The sequence below is a fragment of the Xenia sp. Carnegie-2017 genome, unplaced genomic scaffold (assembly GCF_021976095.1).
Source record: "Xenia sp. Carnegie-2017 unplaced genomic scaffold, XeniaSp_v1 HiC_scaffold_23, whole genome shotgun sequence".
In the NCBI taxonomy this organism is placed as follows: domain Eukaryota; kingdom Metazoa; phylum Cnidaria; class Anthozoa; order Malacalcyonacea; family Xeniidae; genus Xenia; species Xenia sp. Carnegie-2017.
The window spans coordinates 7430206-7451778 of NW_025813486.1; the positions used below are offsets into that span (position 1 = coordinate 7430206).

Consider the following 21573-nt stretch of genomic DNA (forward strand, 5'->3'; position numbering starts at 1 on the left):
TCAAAGAGTATTTTGGTAAAACACAAGACAATAGACACTCCGTATATAGTAAACCTTATTTATCTAGATTAAATATTTGACGAAACGTGATACAGCCATTGAGTTCTGTAAGCGATATTTCAGCTGCAGCATTATTATACACCCCTCCACCAACCCACTGAAAGTTCTAGTTTCGGCCCTCTATACAGTGGTCCGTGCTACATTATCTAAGAAAACATGATACAGCGAATGAGTCTTGTACGCGATATTTTAGCAGCAGCGTTATTAAACATCCCTTCCACCATTCCACTAAAAGTTCTTGTTTCGGCCCTCTATACAGTGGTCCGTGCTACATTATCTAAGAAAACATAATACAGCGATTGAGTCTTGTACGCGATAATTTAGCAGCAGCGTTATTAAACATCCCCTCCCCAAACCCACTAAACGTTATAGTTTCAGCCCTCTATACAGTGGTCCGTGCTACATTATCTGGGAAAACATGATACAGCCATTGAGTTCTGTAAGTGATGTTTTATCAGCAGCGTTATTAAACACCCCTCCCCCAACCAACTAAAAGTTATAGTTTTAGCCCTCTATACAGTGGTCCGTGCTACAATATCTGAGAAAACATGATACAGCCATTAAGTTCTGTATGCGATATTTCAGCAGCAGCGTTATTAAACACCCCCTCCCCCACCCCACTAGAAATTATAGTTTTCGCCATCTATATAGTAGTCCGTGCTACAATATCTGAGAAAACACTATACAGCAATAAAGTTCTGTAAGCGATATTTCAGCAGCAGCATTTTTAAACACACCTTCCCCACAACACTAAAAGTTACAGTTTTAGCCCTCTATACAGTGGTCCGTGCTACATTATCTGAGAAAACCTGATACAGCAATAAAGTTCTGTAAGCGATATTTCAGCAGCAGCATTTTTAAACACACCTTCCCCACAATACTAAAACTTATAGTTTTAGCCCTCTATACATTGGTCCGTGCTACATTATCTGAGAAAACCTGATACAGCCTTTAAGTTCTGTATGCGATATTTCAGCAACAGCGTTATTAAACAGCCCCTCCCCCACCCCACTAGAAATTATAGTTTCGGTCGTCTATACAATGGTCCGTGCTACAATATTTGAGAAAACATGACACAGCCATTGCGTTCTGTAAGCGATATTTCAGCAGCAGCGTTATGCTTGCTTAATCGGGAGGCTTAAGTCGTAAGTGGATTAGTCTGATTCACGTGCACCTTTTAATGGAGGTCATCAAGTAAGTTTACAATCGTCAATTAAGACACAATTTGAATTATAAATGAGATTTTCGGACTCATTTGCTCTACTGATATAGTCGGAATAATTATATTTATTTATTTTGAGATCAGTGGGAGTAATTTCTTCAAATCAATGAATAAAGTCGTTGTTTTGAAGTTTTGCGATTAGTAACGTTATTTGCTTATCTATTTTGGGAAATTTTTTAGTAGAAAAAACTGATACAGCAACTTTTATGCTCTATGTAACTTTCAAAATGCAATTCTGAGTAAAAAGTATTCAAAATTTAATTCTAAGCCAGAAAATGATCTTTGTGGACTTTTGAATGATGTTCACACTGAAGAGGTAATCTTCAGTATACTGAGCAAAGAGAGAGCTCAAAAAAACTTGTAATTTTCTGTAAATTTAGAATTTAGAAGATCGTTTAATAAATGTGCAATTTACTGCGACATTATTCATAATGAAAATTGTAAATAGCCTTTTTATTATGGAACTTTGAGAATTCACATCATCAAATTTGCTCATTTTCATTATGATTTTGAGGTATTTTTGTTACAATGAACAAGAATTCTTATTTATTGAAGTATATCATGCAAGTTCATTTGAGGGTGGCCGTTCTTTGCCTGATTTACAATGTTATTAGCTAGGTAATGTATGCATGGTGGTGCAAACATGAAGTATGACAGTATATCCAAAAGATAGTTTGTTGAGAAGTTTTTATGATTAAACAAGCAGAATACAAGTAAACGTAACATTAAAAAAATAGATTGCATGATGTCATTATCACCTCATTTCTCATCTTAATTTCAAATGACTGATAATGTGTTTTGTAATATTGTGCCACTATCTGCGGTACTTTATGACCAGCGGTACTCACTGTTATGTTTATCCGCCATATTGCTGTTTGTAGCATTTAAGTTGTTTTTTAAAGTTAAATAAAGCCTAAAGAATGGTAAATTACAACAATTTATTTAATTTTATTTAAATTCTTCAATATGGAACAATATTGAAACCGCAACGTCTCGACTTGGACCCAAATACGCCGTCAGCCGCGAAAGAGTGGAAACATTGGCTCCGAACGTTCAACAACTTCATTCAAGAATGCGGCGATAAAGCCCCAAACAAACACCGTACTCTCGTCAATTATGTCTCTCACAACGTTTACGATTACATCGAAGATTGTCAGGACTTCGACTCGTCTATTGAAGCACTAAATAATCTGTATATCAAGCCTCCGAATGAAATATTTGCACATCATCTACTTGCTACAAGGCGCCAAAAGCCTAGTGAGTCGCTTACAGAGTTCTTACAGGAACTTAAAAAGTTATGCAAGGATTGTAACGTCAGAAGTGTGACTGCAGAACAGTATAGGGAGGAATTAGTCCGTGACTCATTTATTAATGGTCTTCTATCACCACTGATCCGCCAACGACTTCTGGAGAACAGGCAACTCGACTTGAAGACGGCGTTGGATCAGGCCAACGCGTTAGACTTAGCCCAGAAAAACTCTGAAGCCTATGCTCCAGCCAAAAGCTCGGCAGCTTCTATTTCTACTGAAAGTGGTGGTGAGGATCCTTTACCAAGTGATAACCATGTGTCAGCAGCAGTCAAACCCCAAAGAAAGTGTTATTTCTGTGGCGGCCCTATTCACAATAGAAAGGAGTGCCCTGCACGCAGTTGTGTCCGCAACAATTGTGGTAAAACTGGCCATTACGCTAAAGTTTGCCAGTCTCAGGCTGTCAAAGGGACTAAAACTACAGCTTCAATAAGATCTGCCTCACTCTGCTCTATAAGTGCCGCCTGTCCAAAGAGCCTTATGCAAGCATCCACCAAAGTCAGTGTCAACAGTACTGTTCTTACTGCCCTTGTTGACTCTGGGAGTTCAGATAGCTACATCAACGACAAGGTAGCTAACCAGCTTAACCTCAAGTTACTCAAGTCAGAAGATAGTTTATCTATGGCTCTCACATCACTTAAAGCCAAAGTTCTTGGCCATTAAAGCAATGTTGACATCTAACTAGGCCACCAGTGTTATTTATCTGTACATCTAGGGGTACTAAAGGATCTCTGTAGTGATATCATCCTTGGCCAGGACTTTCAAAGGGAACATAAAAGTGTTGCATTGAGTTCGGTGGTGAAAGGCCCGAACTTAAAGTACACAACGGGGTACCTGAATGTGCTCTTGCAGCAGCATCTATTGAGGAACCATCCCTCTTCTCGAACCTCCTCCCCGAATGTAAGCCTATCGCAAGCAAGTCGGAGAAATTTAGCAAGGAGGACCAGGAATTTATCAAACAAGAAATTAACCACCTACTCGTTGAAGGCATAATCGAACCTAGCACCTCGCCCTGGAGGGCTCAAGTCGTCGTATCAAAGGACCCACAACAACGACACAAGAAGCGGCTTTGTATTGATTATTCTCAAACCGTCAACCTCTACACGGAGCTCGATGCATACCCGCTACCCCGTATCGACAACATGGTCAACAACCTAGCTTCATATAGAGTCTTCTCAACGTTCGACTTAAGGAGTGCCTATCACCAGGTACTAATCAAGAAAGCCGACCGAAAATTTACCAGTTTCGAGGCCAATGGTAAGCTTTACCAGTTCTGTCGCATCCCCTTTGGAGTAACCAACGGCGTCGCAGTTTTCCAAAGAGCGATGGACAAATTCGTAGAAGAGGAGGGCCTGAAAGATACATTTCTTTACCTCGATAATATAACTGTTGCAGGCTACGATCAGCACGGGCACAACGAAAATGCGAAGAAATTCAGAGAGGCTGTAAAGCGCCGAAACCTCACTTTGAATGAAAACAAGACAGTAGAGTCCAAGTCTTCTATCAATCTACTTGGTTACTGTATAGGGAATGGTGTCATCGCCCCAGACCAGGAAAGGCTTCGTCCACTTAAAAGCTTCCCTCCTCTCGAAAATTCCAAATCCTTGAAAAGAGTTATCGGTATGTTTGCATACTACGCAAAATGGATACCAAACTATTCTGACAAAGTACAACCGCTACTACAAGCAACCTCATTTCCACTTAATGGCGATGTCCTGAATGCATTCACAATGCTGAAGGACGAGCTGCGGAAAGCGTCATTACACTCTATTGACGAGAGCCTCCCCTTCGTTGTAGAGACTGATGCTTCAGAAACTGCCCTGTCTGCTACACTAAGGAGGCAGACCTGTAGCGTTTATGTCCAAGATCCTCCAAGGGAGTTAGCTCCACTATCCTGCGGTAGAGAAGGAAGTAATGGCCATAATTGAAGCTGTCAGGAAGTGGCAACATTTTCTTGCAGGCAGACATTTTACACTCAAAACCGATCAGCAGTCAGTCGCCTTCATGTTTGACAACCGAAGACGCACCAAAGTAAAGAACAATAAAATCCAGGACTGGAGGCTAGAACTAGCCTCTTTTAGCTACACCATACAATACCGGCCCGGTAAGGATAACGCTGCTCCCGACTCATTTACCCGGGCTTTCACAGCTTCCATACCTGCAGCTAGCCTTACTGAGATACACGCTGCTCTATGCCACCCAGGTGTCACCCGATTGTTACATTTCATAAGGTCGAAAAACCTCTCTTACTCTACAGAACAAGTTAAGAGGGTGTGTTCTAGTTGTAGAGTCTGTGCTGAGCTCAAGCCCCAATTTTTAAAAACCGCAGCAAGGAGTCCTCATCAAGGCTACCCGACCTATGAAGCGACTCAGCGTGGACTTTAAAGGTCCACTACCTACGACTACTAATAATCCCTATATGCTAACAGTCGTGGATGAATATTCACGCTTCTCTTTTGCTTTCGCCTGCCCAAACATGAGTTCGTCAACCGTTATCAGATGCTTGGATCAGTTATTCACTTTGTGTGGGACGCCAGGTTTCATCCATTCAGACCGAGGTGCCTCATTCATGTCCCAGGAACTTAAAGAATACCTCTCTCAGAGAGGCATCGCCACGAGCCGAACTACACCCTACCACCCGTAAGGCAATGGCCAAGTGCAACGCTATAACGGTATAGTGTGGAAAGCTATTCGCTTATCTCTCAAGTCAGCAAGCCTGCCGGACATTAAATGGGAAATGGCACTCCCTTATGCGCTTCATTCAGCAAGGTCTCTCCTCTCCACTGCCACCAACTCAACTCCACACGAGACATTTTTTGGCTTCCAACGACGTTCGACACATGGTACTTCACTTCCCACCTGGTTACAGTCCCTCACACCGGTTCTGCTCCGCCGATATGTGAGAACAAGCAAGAATGACCCACTTGTTGATCAGGTAGAGTTGAAGGAAGCTAACCCTACTTATGCCCATATTAAATATTTGGACGGCAGAGAATCAACGGTATCACTGAGAGACCTGGCACCATGGCCCCCAGCTCACAATCACACCATCCCTGCCACCGTGCCGCCTATTGCAGAGGGAAATGACCAGGCACACGTTCCGGCTGAGCATCAAGCAGTTGAGAAGGAGAGTATTTCAACTGAATTGGAACAGCCACATGCCCCTCTGAGGCGCTCAGTGCGTGCCGTAAAACCACCAACCCGTTATGGTTTTGAAGACGAATAGACTCTAAACTTCGAACTCATAAGTGTTATCATCAGCTCTGTTTAAGGGAGAGAGAATGTTGTAATAGTGTTTTGTTGTTATTGGTCTCCCTGTGCCACTATCTGCGGTACTTTATGACCAGCGGTACTCACTCTTATGTTTATCCGCCATATTGTTGTTTGTAGCATTTAAGTTGTTTTTTAAAGTTAAATAAAGCCTAAAGAATGGTAAATTACAACAATGTGCTTGAAGTACAAATTCTGAAGTGACAAGATTTTACTGTCATGGTTAAAACAGATTAAACCAGCTGCAAATGTTACCATTCAGTGTTGCTTAGAAATGTGATGAAAAAATTCATATATCTTATAACATTTGTTAATGTAAAAGGTTGATTGAAGACTGTATTTGTAATCAAACACGTATTCCTTTTTCTTGGATGGAACTTATGAAGTGTAGTCAATTTGAGCACTTTATAATAAGAATTACGTCACTTTGCTGCTACGCAGTATTTATTGAGATAAGCAAAGACTTGTCAAGTTGCGCTGAACACTGCCGTCTGGTACACAGTACATTTAAAATATTTGTCGTTCGCAAAAGGAAAATTTAACCCATTGATACAGTATTGAACATACGTAATAAACGAACGTTTGGAGTGCAAAAGTGCAACACTGTATACGTATATCATGAATATTATTAAATAATATAAATCTTCATAAAAACACATAATACCAATCAAATGACTTGAATTGCGATACAATTCAAAACAAATATGTTTAGGTTACGCAATATATATAAAAAAATTAGAATTGAAAGTCATACCTTGATTTGTATTTTGAACACCAGGAGAATTTACGACATCTTCGGCATTAACATCATCACCACTTGTGATTTCTAGGAACAATATTTTAAAAAAGCGTTATCCAACAAGCTGTGTATTTCTATTTCGACAACAAGTAAAAAAATGAATTTACAGCTAGCGCTCGAAAAGAAATAGCACCAATAAATTGCAAAGTTTTGGATATTACCTTTTTAAAACTATATATTTCGTTTCGTTTTGCCCATTAGCTCCAAAATTTCATATACATATATTACGTTTTACATGACTGACAATTTTAAGTAATAAAATGACCTTACAGTTGGAAACATTGAGAGGGCAGTATATATTTTCACGTAATGAGCCAGCTTTCATTAGGCGTAATTTTACAAATAAATGCAGATAAACAAACTTCATGAATTACGACTGTCAAAGAGTATTTTGGTAAAACACAAGACAATAGACACTCCGTATATAGTAAACCTTATTTATCTAGATTAAATATTTGACGAAACGTGATACAGCCATTGAGTTCTGTAAGCGATATTTCAGCTGCAGCATTATTATACACCCCCCTCCACCAACCCACTGAAAGTTCTAGTTTCGGCCCTCTATACAGTGGTCCGTGCTACATTATCTAAGAAAACATAATACAGCGATTGAGTCTTGTACGCGATAATTTAGCAGCAGCGTTATTAAACATCCCCTCCCCAAACCCACTAAACGTTATAGTTTCAGCCCTCTATACAGTGGTCCGTGCTACAATATCTGCGAAAACATGATACAGCCATTGAGTTCTGTAAGCGATATTTCATCAGCAGCGTTATGCTTGCTCAATCACACACGACAATAGACACTCCGTATATAGTAAACCTTATTTATCTAGATTGAATATCTGAGAAAACGTGATACAGCCATTAAGTTCTGTAAGTGATATTTCAGCAGCAGCATTATTAAACACCCCTCCCCACCCACTAAAGTTATAGTTTTAGCCCTCTATACAGTGGTCCGTGCTACAATATCTGAGAAAACATGATACAGCCATTGAGTTCTGTATGCGATATTTTATCAGCAGCGTTATTAAACACCCTCCCCACCCACTAAAAGTTATAGTTTTAGCCCTCTATACAGTGGTCCGTGCTACATTATCTGGGAAAACATGATACAGCCATTGAGTTCTGTAAGTGATATTTTATCAGCAGCGTTATTAAACACCCCTCCCCCACCCCACTAAAAGTTATAGTTTTAGCCCTCTATACAGTGGTCCGTGCTACAATATCTGAGAAAACATGATACAGCCATTAAGTTCTGTATGCGATATTTCAGCAGCAGCGTTATTAAACACCCCTTCCCCCACCCACTAGAAATTATAGTTTTCGCCCTCTATATAGTAGTCCGTGCTACAATATCTGAGAAAACCATATACAGCAATAAAGTTCTGTAAGCGATATTTCAGCAGCAGCATTTTTAAACACACCTTCCCACAACACTAAAAGTTACAGTTTTAGCCCTCTATACAGTGGTCCGTGCTACATTATCTGAGAAAACCTGATACAGCAATAAAGTTCTGTAAGCGATATTTCAGCAGCATTTTTAAACACACCTTCCCACAATACTAAAACTTATAGTTTTAGCCCTCTATACATTGGTCCGTGCTACAATATCTGAGAAAACTGATACAGCCATTAAGTTCTGTATGCGATATTTCAGCAGCAGCGTTATGCTTGCTTAATCGGGAGGCTTAAGTCGTAAGTGGATTAGTCTGATTCACGTGCACCTTTTAATGGAGGTCATCAAGCAAGTTTACAATCTTCAATTAAGACACAATTTGAATTATAAATGAGATTTTCGGACTCATTTGCTCTACTGATATAGTCAGAATAATTATATTTATTTATTTTGAGATCAGTGGGAGTAATTTCTTCAAATCAATGAATAAAGTCGTTGTTTTGAAGTTTTGCGATTAGTAACGTTATTTGCTTATCTATTTTGGGAAATTTTTAGTAGAAAAACTGATACAGCAACTTTTATGCTCTATGTAACTTTTAAAATGCAATTCTGAGTAAAAAGTATTCAAAATTTAATTCTAAGCTAGAAAATGATCTTTGTGGACTTTTGAATGATGTTCACACTGAAGAGGTAATCTTCAGTATACTGAGCAAAGAGAGAGCTCAAAAAAATTTGTAATTTTCTGTAAATTTAGAATTTAGAAGATCGTTTAATAAATGTGCAATTTACTGCTACATTATTCATAATGAAAATTGTAAATAGCCTTTTATTATGGAACTTTGAGAATTCACATCGTCAAATTTGCTCATTTTCATTATGATTTTGAGGTATTTTGTTACAATGAACAAGAATTCTTATTTATTGAAGTATATCGAGCAAGTCCATTTGATGGTGGCCGTTCTTTGCCTGATTTTCAATGTTATTAGCTAGGTAATGTATGCATGGTGGTGCAAACATGAAGTATGACAGTATATCCAAAAGATAGTTTGTTGAGAAGTTTTTATGATTAAACAAGCAGAATACAAGTAAACGTAACATTAAAAAATAGATTGCATGATGTCATTATCACCTCATTTCTCATCTTAATTTCAAATGACTGAAGGGAGAGAGAATGTTGTAATATTGTTTTGTTGTTATTGGTCTCCCTGTGCCACTATCTGCGGTACTTTATGACCAGCGGTACTCACTCTTATGTTTATCCGCCATATTGTTGTTTGTAGCATTTAAGTTGTTTTTTAAAGTTAAATAAAGCCTAAAGAATGGTAAATTACAACAATGTGCTTGAAGTACAAATTCTGAAGTGACAAGATTTTACTGTCATGGTTAAAACAGATTAAACCAGCTGCAAATGTTACCATTCAGTGTTGCTTAGAAATGTGATGAAAAAATTCATATATCTTATAACATTTGTTAATGTAAAAGGTTGATTGAAGACTGTATTTGTAATCAAACACGTATTCCTTTTTCTTGGATGGAACTTATGAAGTGTAGTCAATTTGAGCACTTTATAATAAGAATTACGTCACTTTGCTGCTACGCAGTATTTATTGAGATAAGCAAAGACTTGTCAAGTTGTGCTGAGCACTGCGGTCTGGTACACAGTACATTTAAAATATTTGTCGTTCGCAAAAGGAAAATTTAACCCATTGATACAGTATTGAACATACGTAATAAACGAACGTTTGGAGTGCAAAAGTGCAACACTGTATACGTATATCATGAATATTATTAAATAATATAAATCTTCATAAAACACATAATACCAATCAAATGACTTGAATTGTTTAGGTTACGGAATTGAAAGTCATACCTTGATTTGTATTTTGAACACCAGGAGAATTTACGACATCTTCGGCATTAACATCATCACCACTTGTGATTTCTAGGAACAATATTTTAAAAAAGCGTTATCCAACAAGCTGTGTATTTCTATTTCGACAACAAGTAAAAAAATGAATTTACAGCTAGCGCTCGAAAAGAAATAGCACCAATAAATTGCAAAGTTTTGGATATTACCTTTTTAAAACTATATATTTCGTTTCGTTTTGCCCATTAGCTCCAAAATTTCATATACATATATTACGTTTTACATGACTGACAATTTTAAGTAATAAAATGACCTTACAGTTGGAAACATTGAGAGGGCAGTATATATTTTCACGTAATGAGCCAGCTTTCATTAGGCGTAATTTTACAAATAAATGCAGATAAACAAACTTCATGAATTACGACTGTCAAAGAGTATTTTGGTAAAACACAAGACAATAGACACTCCGTATATAGTAAACCTTATTTATCTAGATAAAATATTTGACGAAACGTGATACAGCCATTGAGTTCTGTAAGCGATATTTCAGCTGCAGCATTATTATACACCCCTCCACCAACCCACTGAAAGTTCTAGTTTCGGCCCTCTATACAGTGGTCCGTGCTACATTATCTAAGAAAACATAATACAGCGATTGAGTCTTGTACGCGATAATTTAGCAGCAGCGTTATTAAACATCCCTCCCAAACCCACTAAACGTTATAGTTTCAGCCCTCTATACAGTGGTCCGTGCTACAATATCTGCGAAAACATGATACAGCCATTGAGTTCTGTAAGCGATATTTCATCAGCAGCGTTATGCTTGCTCAATCACACACGACAATAGACACTCCGTATATAGTAAACCTTATTTATCTAGATTGAATATCTGAGAAAACGTGATACAGCCATTAAGTTCTGTAAGTGATATTTCAGCAGCAGCATTATTAAACACACCTCCCCACCCCACTAAAAGTTATAGTTTTAGCCCTCTATACAGTGGTCCGTGCTACAATATCTGAGAAAACATGATACAGCCATTGAGTTCTGTATGCGATATTTTATCAGCAGCGTTATTAAACACCCCTCCCCCACCCCACTAAAAGTTATAGTTTTAGCCCTCTATACAGTGGTCCGTGCTACATTATCTGGGAAAACATGATACAGCCATTGAGTTCTGTAAGTGATATTTTATCAGCAGCGTTATTAAACACCCTCCCCCACCCACTAAAAGTTATAGTTTTAGCCCTCTATACAGTGGTCCGTGCTACAATATCTGAGAAAACATGATACAGCCATTAAGTTCTGTATGCGATATTTCAGCAGCAGCGTTATTAAACACCCCCTCCCCCACCCCACTAGAAATTATAGTTTTCGCCCTCTATATAGTAGTCCGTGCTACAATATCTGAGAAAACCATATACAGCAATAAAGTTCTGTAAGCGATATTTCAGCAGCAGCATTTTTAAACACACCTTCCCCACAACACTAAAAGTTACAGTTTTAGCCCTCTATACAGTGGTCCGTGCTACATTATCTGAGAAAACCTGATACAGCAATAAAGTTCTGTAAGCGATATTTCAGCAGCAGCATTTTTAAACACACCTTCCCCACAATACTAAAACTTATAGTTTTAGCCCTCTATACATTGGTCCGTGCTACATTATCTGAGAAAACCTGATACAGCCATTAAGTTCTGTATGCGATATTTCAGCAGCAGCGTTATGCTTGCTTAATCGGGAGGCTTAAGTCGTAAGTGGATTAGTCTGATTCACGTGCACCTTTTAATGGAGGTCATCAAGCAAGTTTACAATCTTCAATTAAGACACAATTTGAATTATAAATGAGATTTTCGGACTCATTTGCTCTACTGATATAGTCAGAATAATTATATTTATTTATTTTGAGATCAGTGGGAGTAATTTCTTCAAATCAATGAATAAAGTCGTTGTTTTGAAGTTTTGCGATTAGTAACGTTATTTGCTTATCTATTTTGGGAAAATTTTTAGTAGAAAAAACTGATACAGCAACTTTTATGCTCTATGTAACTTTTAAAATGCAATTCTGAGTAAAAAGTATTCAAAATTTAATTCTAAGCTAGAAAATGATCTTTGTGGACTTTTGAATGATGTTCACACTGAAGAGGTAATCTTCAGTATACTGAGCAAAGAGAGAGCTCAAAAAAATTTGTAATTTTCTGTAAATTTAGAATTTAGAAGATCGTTTAATAAATGTGCAATTTACTGCTACATTATTCACAATGAAAATTGTAAATAGCCTTTTTATTATGGAACTTTGAGAATTCACATCGTCAAATTTGCTCATTTTCATTATGATTTTGAGGTATTTTTGTTACAATGAACAAGAATTCTTATTTATTGAAGTATATCGAGCAAGTCCATTTGATGGTGGCCGTTCTTTGCCTGATTTTCAATGTTATTAGCTAGGTAATGTATGCATGGTGGTGCAAACATGAAGTATGACAGTATATCCAAAAGATAGTTTGTTGAGAAGTTTTTATGATTAAACAAGCAGAATACAAGTAAACGTAACATTAAAAAAATAGATTGCATGATGTCATTATCACCTCATTTCTCATCTTAATTTCAAATGACTGAAGGGAGAGAGAATGTTGTAATATTGTTTTGTTGTTATTGGTCTCCCTGTGCCACTATCTGCGGTACTTTATGACCAGCGGTACTCACTCTTATGTTTATCCGCCATATTGTTGTTTGTAGCATTTAAGTTGTTTTTTAAAGTTAAATAAAGCCTAAAGAATGGTAAATTACAACAATGTGCTTGAAGTACAAATTCTGAAGTGACAAGATTTTACTGTCATGGTTAAAACAGATTAAACCAGCTGCAAATGTTACCATTCAGTGTTGCTTAGAAATGTGATGAAAAAATTCATATATCTTATAACATTTGTTAATGTAAAAGGTTGATTGAAGACTGTATTTGTAATCAAACACGTATTCCTTTTTCTTGGATGGAACTTATGAAGTGTAGTCAATTTGAGCACTTTATAATAAGAATTACGTCACTTTGCTGCTACGCAGTATTTATTGAGATAAGCAAAGACTTGTCAAGTTGCGCTGAACACTGCCGTCTGGTACACAGTACATTTAAAATATCTGTCATTCGCAAAAGGAAAATTTAACCCATTGATACAGTATTGAACATACGTAATAAACGAACGTTTGGAGTCCGAAAGTGCAACACTGTATACGTACATCATGTATATTATTAAATAATATAAATCTTCATAAAAACACATAAATACCAATCAAATGACTTGAATTGTAAATCAATTCAAAACAAATATGCTTAGGTTACGCAATATATGTAAAATAAATTAGAATTGAAAGGCATACCTTGTTTTGTATTTTCAACACAAGGAGAAGTTCCGACATCTTTAGCATTAGTATCATCACCACTTGTGAGTTCTGTGAACAATGTTTTAAAAAGCGTTATCCACACAAGCTGTGTATTTCTATTTTGACAACAAGTAAAAAAATGAATTTACAGCTAGCGCTCGGAAAGAAATAACACAAATAAATTGCAAAGTTTTGGATAGTACCTATTTTAAACTATATATTTCGTTTCGTTTTGCCATTAGCTCCAAAATCTAATATACATATATTACGTTTTTTATGACTGACATTTTCAAGTAATATATACTGCCCTCTCAATATTTCCAATGACCTTACAATTGGAAATATTGAGAGGGCAGTATATATTTTCACGTATTGAGCCAGCTTTCACTAGGCGTAATTTTACAAATAAATGCAGATAAACAAACTTCATGAATTACGACTGCCAAAGAGTATTTTTGTAAAACACAAGACAATAGACACTCTGTATATAGTAAACCTTATTTATCTAGAATAAATATCTGAGAAAACATGATACAGCCATTAAGTTCTGTAAGTGATATTTCATCATCAGCATTTTTAAATACACCTTCCCCACAACAATAAAAGTCATAGTTTTAGCTATCTATACAGTGGTCCGTGCTACAATATCTAAGAAAACATTATACAGCGATTTAGTTCTGTAAGCGATATTTCAGCAGCATCGTTATTAAACACCCCCTCTCCCACCCCACTAAAATTATAGTTTCGGTTCTGTATACAGTGGTCCGTGCTACAATATCTGAGAAATGATGATACAGCCATTGAGTTCTGTAAGCGATATTTCATCAGCAGCGTTATGCTTGCTCAATCGGGAGGCTTAAGTCGTAAGTGGCTTGGTCTGGTTCACGTGCACTTTTTAATGAAGGTCATCAAGCAAGTTAACAATCATCAATTAAGACAAAATTTGAATTATAAATGAAATCTTTGGACTCATTTGCTCTTCTAATATAGTCGGAATAATTATATTTATTTATTTTGAGATCAGTGGGAGTAATTTATTGAAATCAATGAACAAAGTCGTTGTTTTTTAGTTTTGAGAGTAGTAACGTTATTTCCTTATCTATTTTGGGAAATTTTCTAGTAGAAAAAACTGATACAGCAACTTTTATGCTCTTTGCAACTTTCAAAATGCAATTCTTAGTAAAAAGTATTAAAAATTTAATTCTAAGCTAGAAAATTATCTTTGTGGACTTTCGAATGATGTTCAAACTGAAGAGGTTATCTCCAGTATACTTATCAAAGACAAGCGCATAATCATACAAGCTAAGAATTCCCTATTATTCAACAGATCTGAAGCATGGCGCAAGAAAGGCAGCAGCTCAAATTTCGACGCAACAATGGGTAGCTTTGACGGAGCAGAAACATGCCAGTTGGTAGGCTCATTTCTACTCTCACAACTTCCTACCGACTACAGAAATAACATTGGTTTGTATCGCGACAATGGCCTCGGTGCATTCAACGCTCCCCCTAAGACGATAGAAAAAATCAAGAAAGAACTGTGCCGAATATTCAATGAAAACCACCTGAAATTAACCATTGAAGCAAATAAGAAATCCGTGAACTTCCTTGACATCACCTTTGATTTACGATCTGACTCCTTTAAGCCATACAACAAACCAGGAAACATTCCTCATAACATAAGTATTTACAGCAACCACCCCCCCATCTATCCTACGCAGAATCCCAGAAACCATCAACCAGCGGCTCTCAAGAATCTCATCCAACAAGCAATCATTCGACTCAAGCATACACCCATACCAAGAAGCACTAAAAAAAAGCGGCTTTAACTACAAATTACAATACAACCCACAAACCACACGAAAGTCAAAAAACAGAAACAGAAATAGAAACATCACCTGGTACAACCCACCATACAACTCCAATGTCCACGCAGACATCGGACACAAGTTCCTTAGTATAATCAACAGGTCCTTTCCAAAAAACCATCCACTCAGCAAAATCTTCAACAGAAACACACTTAAGCTAAGTTACAGTTGCATGCCAAACATCGATACGATAATTTCTACACACAATAAGACCGTTTTAACCAAAGAAGAAACGATGAAAAACGCCACCACAGACAGAAAATGCAACTGCCGGAGGAAAGAGGAATGCCCACTAAAAGGAGAATGCCAAACCCCAGGGTGTAGTCTACCAAGCCACAGTCACCAACACACTAACCAAACACAAAGAAACCTACATCGGTCTAACGGAGAACACTTTTAAAACACGCTACTTGAACCACACCAGCTCATTCCGAAATAAATCAAAACAACACTCCACAGAACTCAGCAAACACATATGGAAACTAAAAGACTCTAACACACCATACACCATCAACTGGAAAATTGTAAAGAAATCACAACCCTACTCAAACAAAACCAAACGCTGTAATTTATGCCTCTCGGAGAAATTCTTCATCATCTTCCACCCAGAACTCAGCTCGCTTAATAAACGAAACGAACTCATTTCCGCATGCCGCCATCGTAATAAACACTTACTAACGTCATTAATGTAATACTATATCACTTAATTATTCATCTTTGTGTATAAGTTCCGTTGTGCTATAGTGCTATATTTATTCTTCTGACGAGTGTGGCAAGTTAAACAACTGCCATACGAAACAGTTCTGTAGGGAATAAATTCCTATGAAGTAATTCGTGGTTTATTTTATTTTCAATTATACCGCTCTGCCGTGGCATTGAGCACTCTATCCGTGCGATTTTGTTTGCGATAGCTTTTATCACAAAATCCTATTGTATATATATATATATATAATGGAATAGAATTAAAAGGCATACCTTGTTTTGTATCTTCAACACCTGGAGAATTTACGACATCTTCGGCATTAGTATTATCACCACTTGTGATTTCTACGAACAATATTTTAAAAAGTGTTATCAACACAAGCTGTGTATTTCTATTTAGACAAGGAGTAAAAAATGAATTGTAACTAGCGCTAGAAAAGAAATTACTCTAATAGATTGAAAAGTTTCGGATGGTAGCTTTTTAGTTTTATTTTTCATTTAGTTTTGCCCAATAGCAGTAAAACAATCCAAAATATCGCATATATAACGCACTGATTTATATGACTGAAATTTTCAAGTCTTGTATATAAGTAACTTGGTATGGTAATGTTGAGGAGGCAGTTTATTAATCGATGCCTACTTTGTGAGAGCCCGAAAAAAAGCTTCGTTTCAGGTCAAATAATCTTACATAATTTGACATATTGTCTGTATGGTTTCTTTAAGCTACGTACAAATGCACTTAACACGTTCACTTAGCATGCGCTCATCATTGTCTTGAGAGATGTTCAGCGATATGTGTAAATGCTCTCAACATGTTCAGCATATGACATAAAATATTCCACAATGCATAGATATAATGCCATTTTTACAATAACATACGCTGCTCAGTACACATGCCTTACCTCAACATTGTTAAGTGAAGCAATGATTAGGCTTGCATCGGTGCGTGCTGAACAGAGAAAATGTTGAGTGCTGTTGTGTCAAAAGTTTAAACAAGTTCTAACTTCTCTTCAAAACGCTCAACACCTCTCAAAACCACTGAACAGGGTGTGTAAAAGCTCTCAACATGTTGAGTCAACAAAGCTGAGCGAATGTTGGGTTTTGAGTGTGTTTAAACGTAGCTTAAAGTACGTACAGGTACAAATGCTTTCTGCATAATATGTGTTTAATGGTTCCAATTAAGGCGATATTTAGAACTACTTTCTTCATGAAATGGTTTGAACTTTTAGCAAATCAATCCTTCTTTTCCCATGTTGGTTGAAGAACGTTGAATTTTCATTATTGCATCACATTATTGACAATTCTGGTGTTTTTAATTAAATTAATCAATTCCGACATAGATAAATGTTAGCAAATAGTTCTCGCCAATCTCTTTGATACTCTAAACCTTTCGCTCTCCCCAACAGCGAAAACTCAATAATTATTCTCTCAAACCTTGTTTGAACATCATTAAAGTGCAAATGAAACGAAAACTTTGCTAGTTACATAATATTTACATTGACCAGATCTTTGAAATGAATGCTGTCTGAAACCTTTTATGTATGACTCTTTTATTAAAAAAATACTGAAGTGAAGTCTCTGCTATTACCAATTTATCTAACTTGTGACATCATATTGCATACAAAATGAGTCGCTGCCATGTTTTAAATAAACTTCATTTTCCTGACAACTTTACGTTGATAATAGTAGGCAGTATTTTATATCATTAACACTTCACAAAGAAAGAAACTCGGCAAAGTTGAACTAAAGTATTAGCAAATGTACCGAATAATTCTAGTTCTCACTATGCAATGTGACGTCACAAGTTAGATGAATCGAACATAATAAAAGTTTCAATATCTTGAGAACGAAAAGAGATACGAATAAACTAGTTGAGAAATTCCGTTGTCATATTAAGTTTCTGTTCAATAAAAGAATAACACAGTCTGCAAAATTTTCGTTTAATAGACATTTTAAGCTTTAACTCTAAATTATCTGACACGTACAGTTTCTCTTATTCACCTTGGTAAAGTGAACCTCGTTATCTTTATGTCTGCAAACTCAATCCCTATTTCCTGTTTTTCTTATTCTCGTGCAACAATACTGGTATTGTTTACCTTTGCCAAATTAAAGATAGTTTTTGCATTTTTCATTTATTTTATTAAGCTTATGATGATTTATTTACAAGAAACAATTTATCTGTCATGTGTCTATTGTGTCAGGGTTTTCGTTATCGAGAAAATTTCCATTTTGAGGAAATTTTTGCCCAAGGAGAAAAGGAGTCATAAAAATCAATAAATTTTAAACACCACAAAAAAAGAAAGCTATTTAAATTCTTTATATTTCAGTCCTTTTCGTAAATTCCTATATGTTTTAGAAACATGTGAAAGAAATCATGATTTTGTAGTGCTAAAGTATAATATAATTGACAAGATAAGCAACACAAACGATGCAAGGAAATAATCGAACTTCCGGCTTCAAAAGTTGTAACATCATTTTTGTATTTTATGTGTGATTCAGAACATTTCAATTGTCTTTGGTTAACACAATCACGTTTTACTAGTTTGAAAAAATTTCTCGTACAATACAACGCTCCTTTGGAGATCTCTTATAAATAAAACTAAAAAGAGCAAGTGAGCAAATTATTTCCATGCCTTCACAAAAAAATTTTCAAATCAATGCTATATCTATCCATCTGCCTGTCTATTGGTTTTTTTCTTTAACTATTTTTGTATTATGTTTAATGTAGACTACGTTGGCTTTAACAAGATATCAATTGACCAAATTTGAATATATGAATACCCCCCTCTCCCACCAATGAAATGTTCTAGTTTAGGTCCTCTAGTACAGTAGTCTGTGCTACAATACTTGAGAAAACATGATAAAGTCGTTATGTTCTGTAGTTATGTAAGCGATATTTCATCAGCAGTGTTATTAAACACCCCCTCCCCCACTCTACTAAAAGTTATAGTTTCGGCCCTCTATTAAATGGTCAGTGCTACAATATCTGAGAAAACATGATACAGCCGTTGAGTTCTGTAAGCGATATTTCATCAGAGGTGTTATTAAACACTCCCTCCTCCACCCCACTAAATGCTCTAGTTTCAGCCCTCTATACAGTGGTCCGTGCTACAATATCTGAGAAAGCATGATACAGCAATTGAGTTCTGTATGCGATATTTCAGCAGCAGCGTTATTAAACACCCCCTCCTCCACCAAACGTTATAGTTTCGGTCCTCTATACAGTGGTCCGTGCTACAATATCTGAGAAAGCATGATACAGCCATTGAGTTCTGTATGTGATATTTAAGCAGCAGCGTTATTAAACACCCCCTCCCCCCCCTCACTAGTAGTTATAATTTCGGCCCTCTATAAAGTGGTCTGTGCTACAATATCTTAGAAAACATGATATAGCCATTGAGTTCCGCAAGCGATATTTCATTAGCAACAATATTAAACACTCCCTCCTCCTCAAACCCAATAAAAGTTATAGTTTCGGTTCTCTATACAGTGGTCCGTGATACAATATCTGAGAAAACATAATACAGCCATTGAGTTCTGTAAGCAATATTTCATCAGCAGCGTTATTAAACACCTCCTCCCCAAACCCAATAATAGTTCTAGTTTCTGTCTTCTATGCAGTGGTCCGAGCTACAATATCTGAGAAAACATAATACAGCCATTGAGTTCTGTAAACGATATTTCATCAGCAGCGTTATTAAACACCTCCTCCCCAAACCCAATAATAGTTCTAGTTTCTGTCCTCTATGCAGTGGTCCGTGCTACAATATCTGAGAAAACATAATACAGCCATTGAGTTCTGTAAGCAATATTGTCTATATAATCTAACCAAGTCGTACGTGACTTGGTCAGATTCACGTGCACTTTTTAATGGAGGTCATCAAGCCATTTGACAATCATCAATTAAGACACAGTTTGAATCATAAATGAGATTTTTCGACTCACTTGCTCTTCTAATAAAGTCGAAATAATTATATTTATTTATTTTGAGATCAGTGGGAGTAGTTTATTGAATTCAATAAATAAAGTCGTTGTTTTTATGTTTTGCGATTAGTAACGTTATTTGCTTATCTATTTTGGAAAATTTTCTAGTAGAAAAAACTTATACAGAAACTTTTATGCTCTATGCAACTTTCAAAATGTAATTCTAAGTAAAAAGTATTCAAAATTTAATTCTAAACTAGAAAATGATCTGTGTGGACTTTTGAATGATTACACTGAAGAGGTAATCTCCAGTATACTTAGCAAGAAGAGAGTTCAAAAAAACTTGTAATTTTCTGTAAATTTAGAATTTAGAAGATCGTTTAATAAATGTGCAATTTAATGCTACATTTGTCATAATGAAAATTTTATATAGCCTTCTTTTTACTGTGGAACTTTGAGAATTCACATCGTAAATTGGCTCATTTTTACAATTCTGAAAATTTTTACAGTATATATTTATGGTAGTAATGAATATTTTTCTAATAATATTTTTTTCTCTTTGATATCAAGTAAATAAAGACTGATGAGCAAAGAAATGATGTCAATATCACGTAAAAATATTATGTAATCAAATTGCTATTGTACAACGATCACATAATTTAGGTGTAATAAAAATGAGAAAATTCAAGCTAGTATGCTTACCTTTAAGTTCTGGATTTTCTTTCCATTCTTCATTTGACCTGACAGCTGCATGTAACCGAACAAGGAGATTCGGAAATGTTCGGAGGAAATACGCCTTGTAATCGCCAATCTTATAAAATGGTTCTGGTTGTGGTAGAGGTCGTGGTAGATCGTTCCAATGCTGATCAATATTTCCAATGAATCTTAAACATTCTGCCCATGAAGATTTATACTCTCTTCCATTTACCAAATATTCATAAACATCGTTATCCATTTGACTTTTCCAATTTGAAGTTTCAATACTAAATTGTTGGACGAAACTAGATTGGGGATCATTTGTTTTAATCGAATGTAAGTCACCATTTTTACATAAAAAGTGAAATTTCTCGTCATCCGACATAAGAAATGGATGTTTCAAGGCTTCGTTGGCAGATGGTCTTTCTTCTGGTTGTAGTTTTAACATCCACGACAGAAGGTCTTTAAATGTTTCATCCTTGATTCCATCCAAGCCAACAGGTTCCCCATTCAACATGTCGATCAGTCTGGGGCTTAGTTCCAAAAGGATGTTCCCCTTTTGTTGCAACATAATAAGCCACCATTCCTGCATTCTAAGATAATAAATAATGTAACGTTAACAGCAAAATTAAGCTCTCACAAAATTAAATTTCGCTATGAGTTTTTTAAATGTTAACATTCTTACACTTACATATACATCAGACTCTTTTTTGTAACGTGCTTCATGTAAATCTTCAATACGTGCTATATTTGAATCTTCGTTATGTATTGATTCAGGAGCAATCCAAAATTCAGTTCCCCTGTTAAACATGCTTTTGTGTGTTTTAGATCCATTCTTCAATATTCGACTAATGCCAAAGCCAGCTATCAGAAATTTGCCGTCTACGTCACGGAGAACATTGGAAGGCTTTAATTTCCGATGAAGAATAGGATCTGGGCCACTATGAAGATCAGCTAATCCATTTAAAATTTGTCTAAGAATATCGGGAAGAGCTGTTTGAAGATCATGTACAGTAGAATTTTTCACAAACTTCTCCAGTGATTCCTCACATAAGTCTAAGATCAAATAATCATATTCTGTTCCA

The 21573-nt window shown here is 36.3% G+C and overlaps 1 protein-coding gene across 5 annotated transcripts in view; it reads right to left on the reverse strand.

Moving 5' to 3' along the window:
- The window catches only part of LOC124449662 (serine/threonine-protein kinase/endoribonuclease IRE1-like), a 34302-nt gene extending 13290 nt beyond the window's left edge, over positions 1-21012 (reverse strand). For 2 of the 5 annotated variants that reach the window (XM_047000610.1, XM_047000606.1), the window contains exons 1-5: positions 20495-21012; positions 16142-16213; positions 13299-13370; positions 9928-9999; positions 6614-6685 (exon numbers count right to left, since the gene is read on the reverse strand). In XM_047000610.1, coding sequence (XP_046856566.1) covers positions 6614-6685; positions 9928-9999; positions 13299-13370; positions 16142-16213; positions 20495-21005 — 799 coding nt within the window. In that variant the 5' untranslated portion in view covers positions 21006-21012. The remainder of the gene's footprint in view (positions 1-6613; positions 6686-9927; positions 10000-13298; positions 13371-16141; positions 16214-20494) is intronic. The other 3 variants (XM_047000607.1, XM_047000608.1, XM_047000609.1) reach the window with 3 other exon arrangements.
- Positions 21013-21573: the final 561 nt, after the last annotated feature.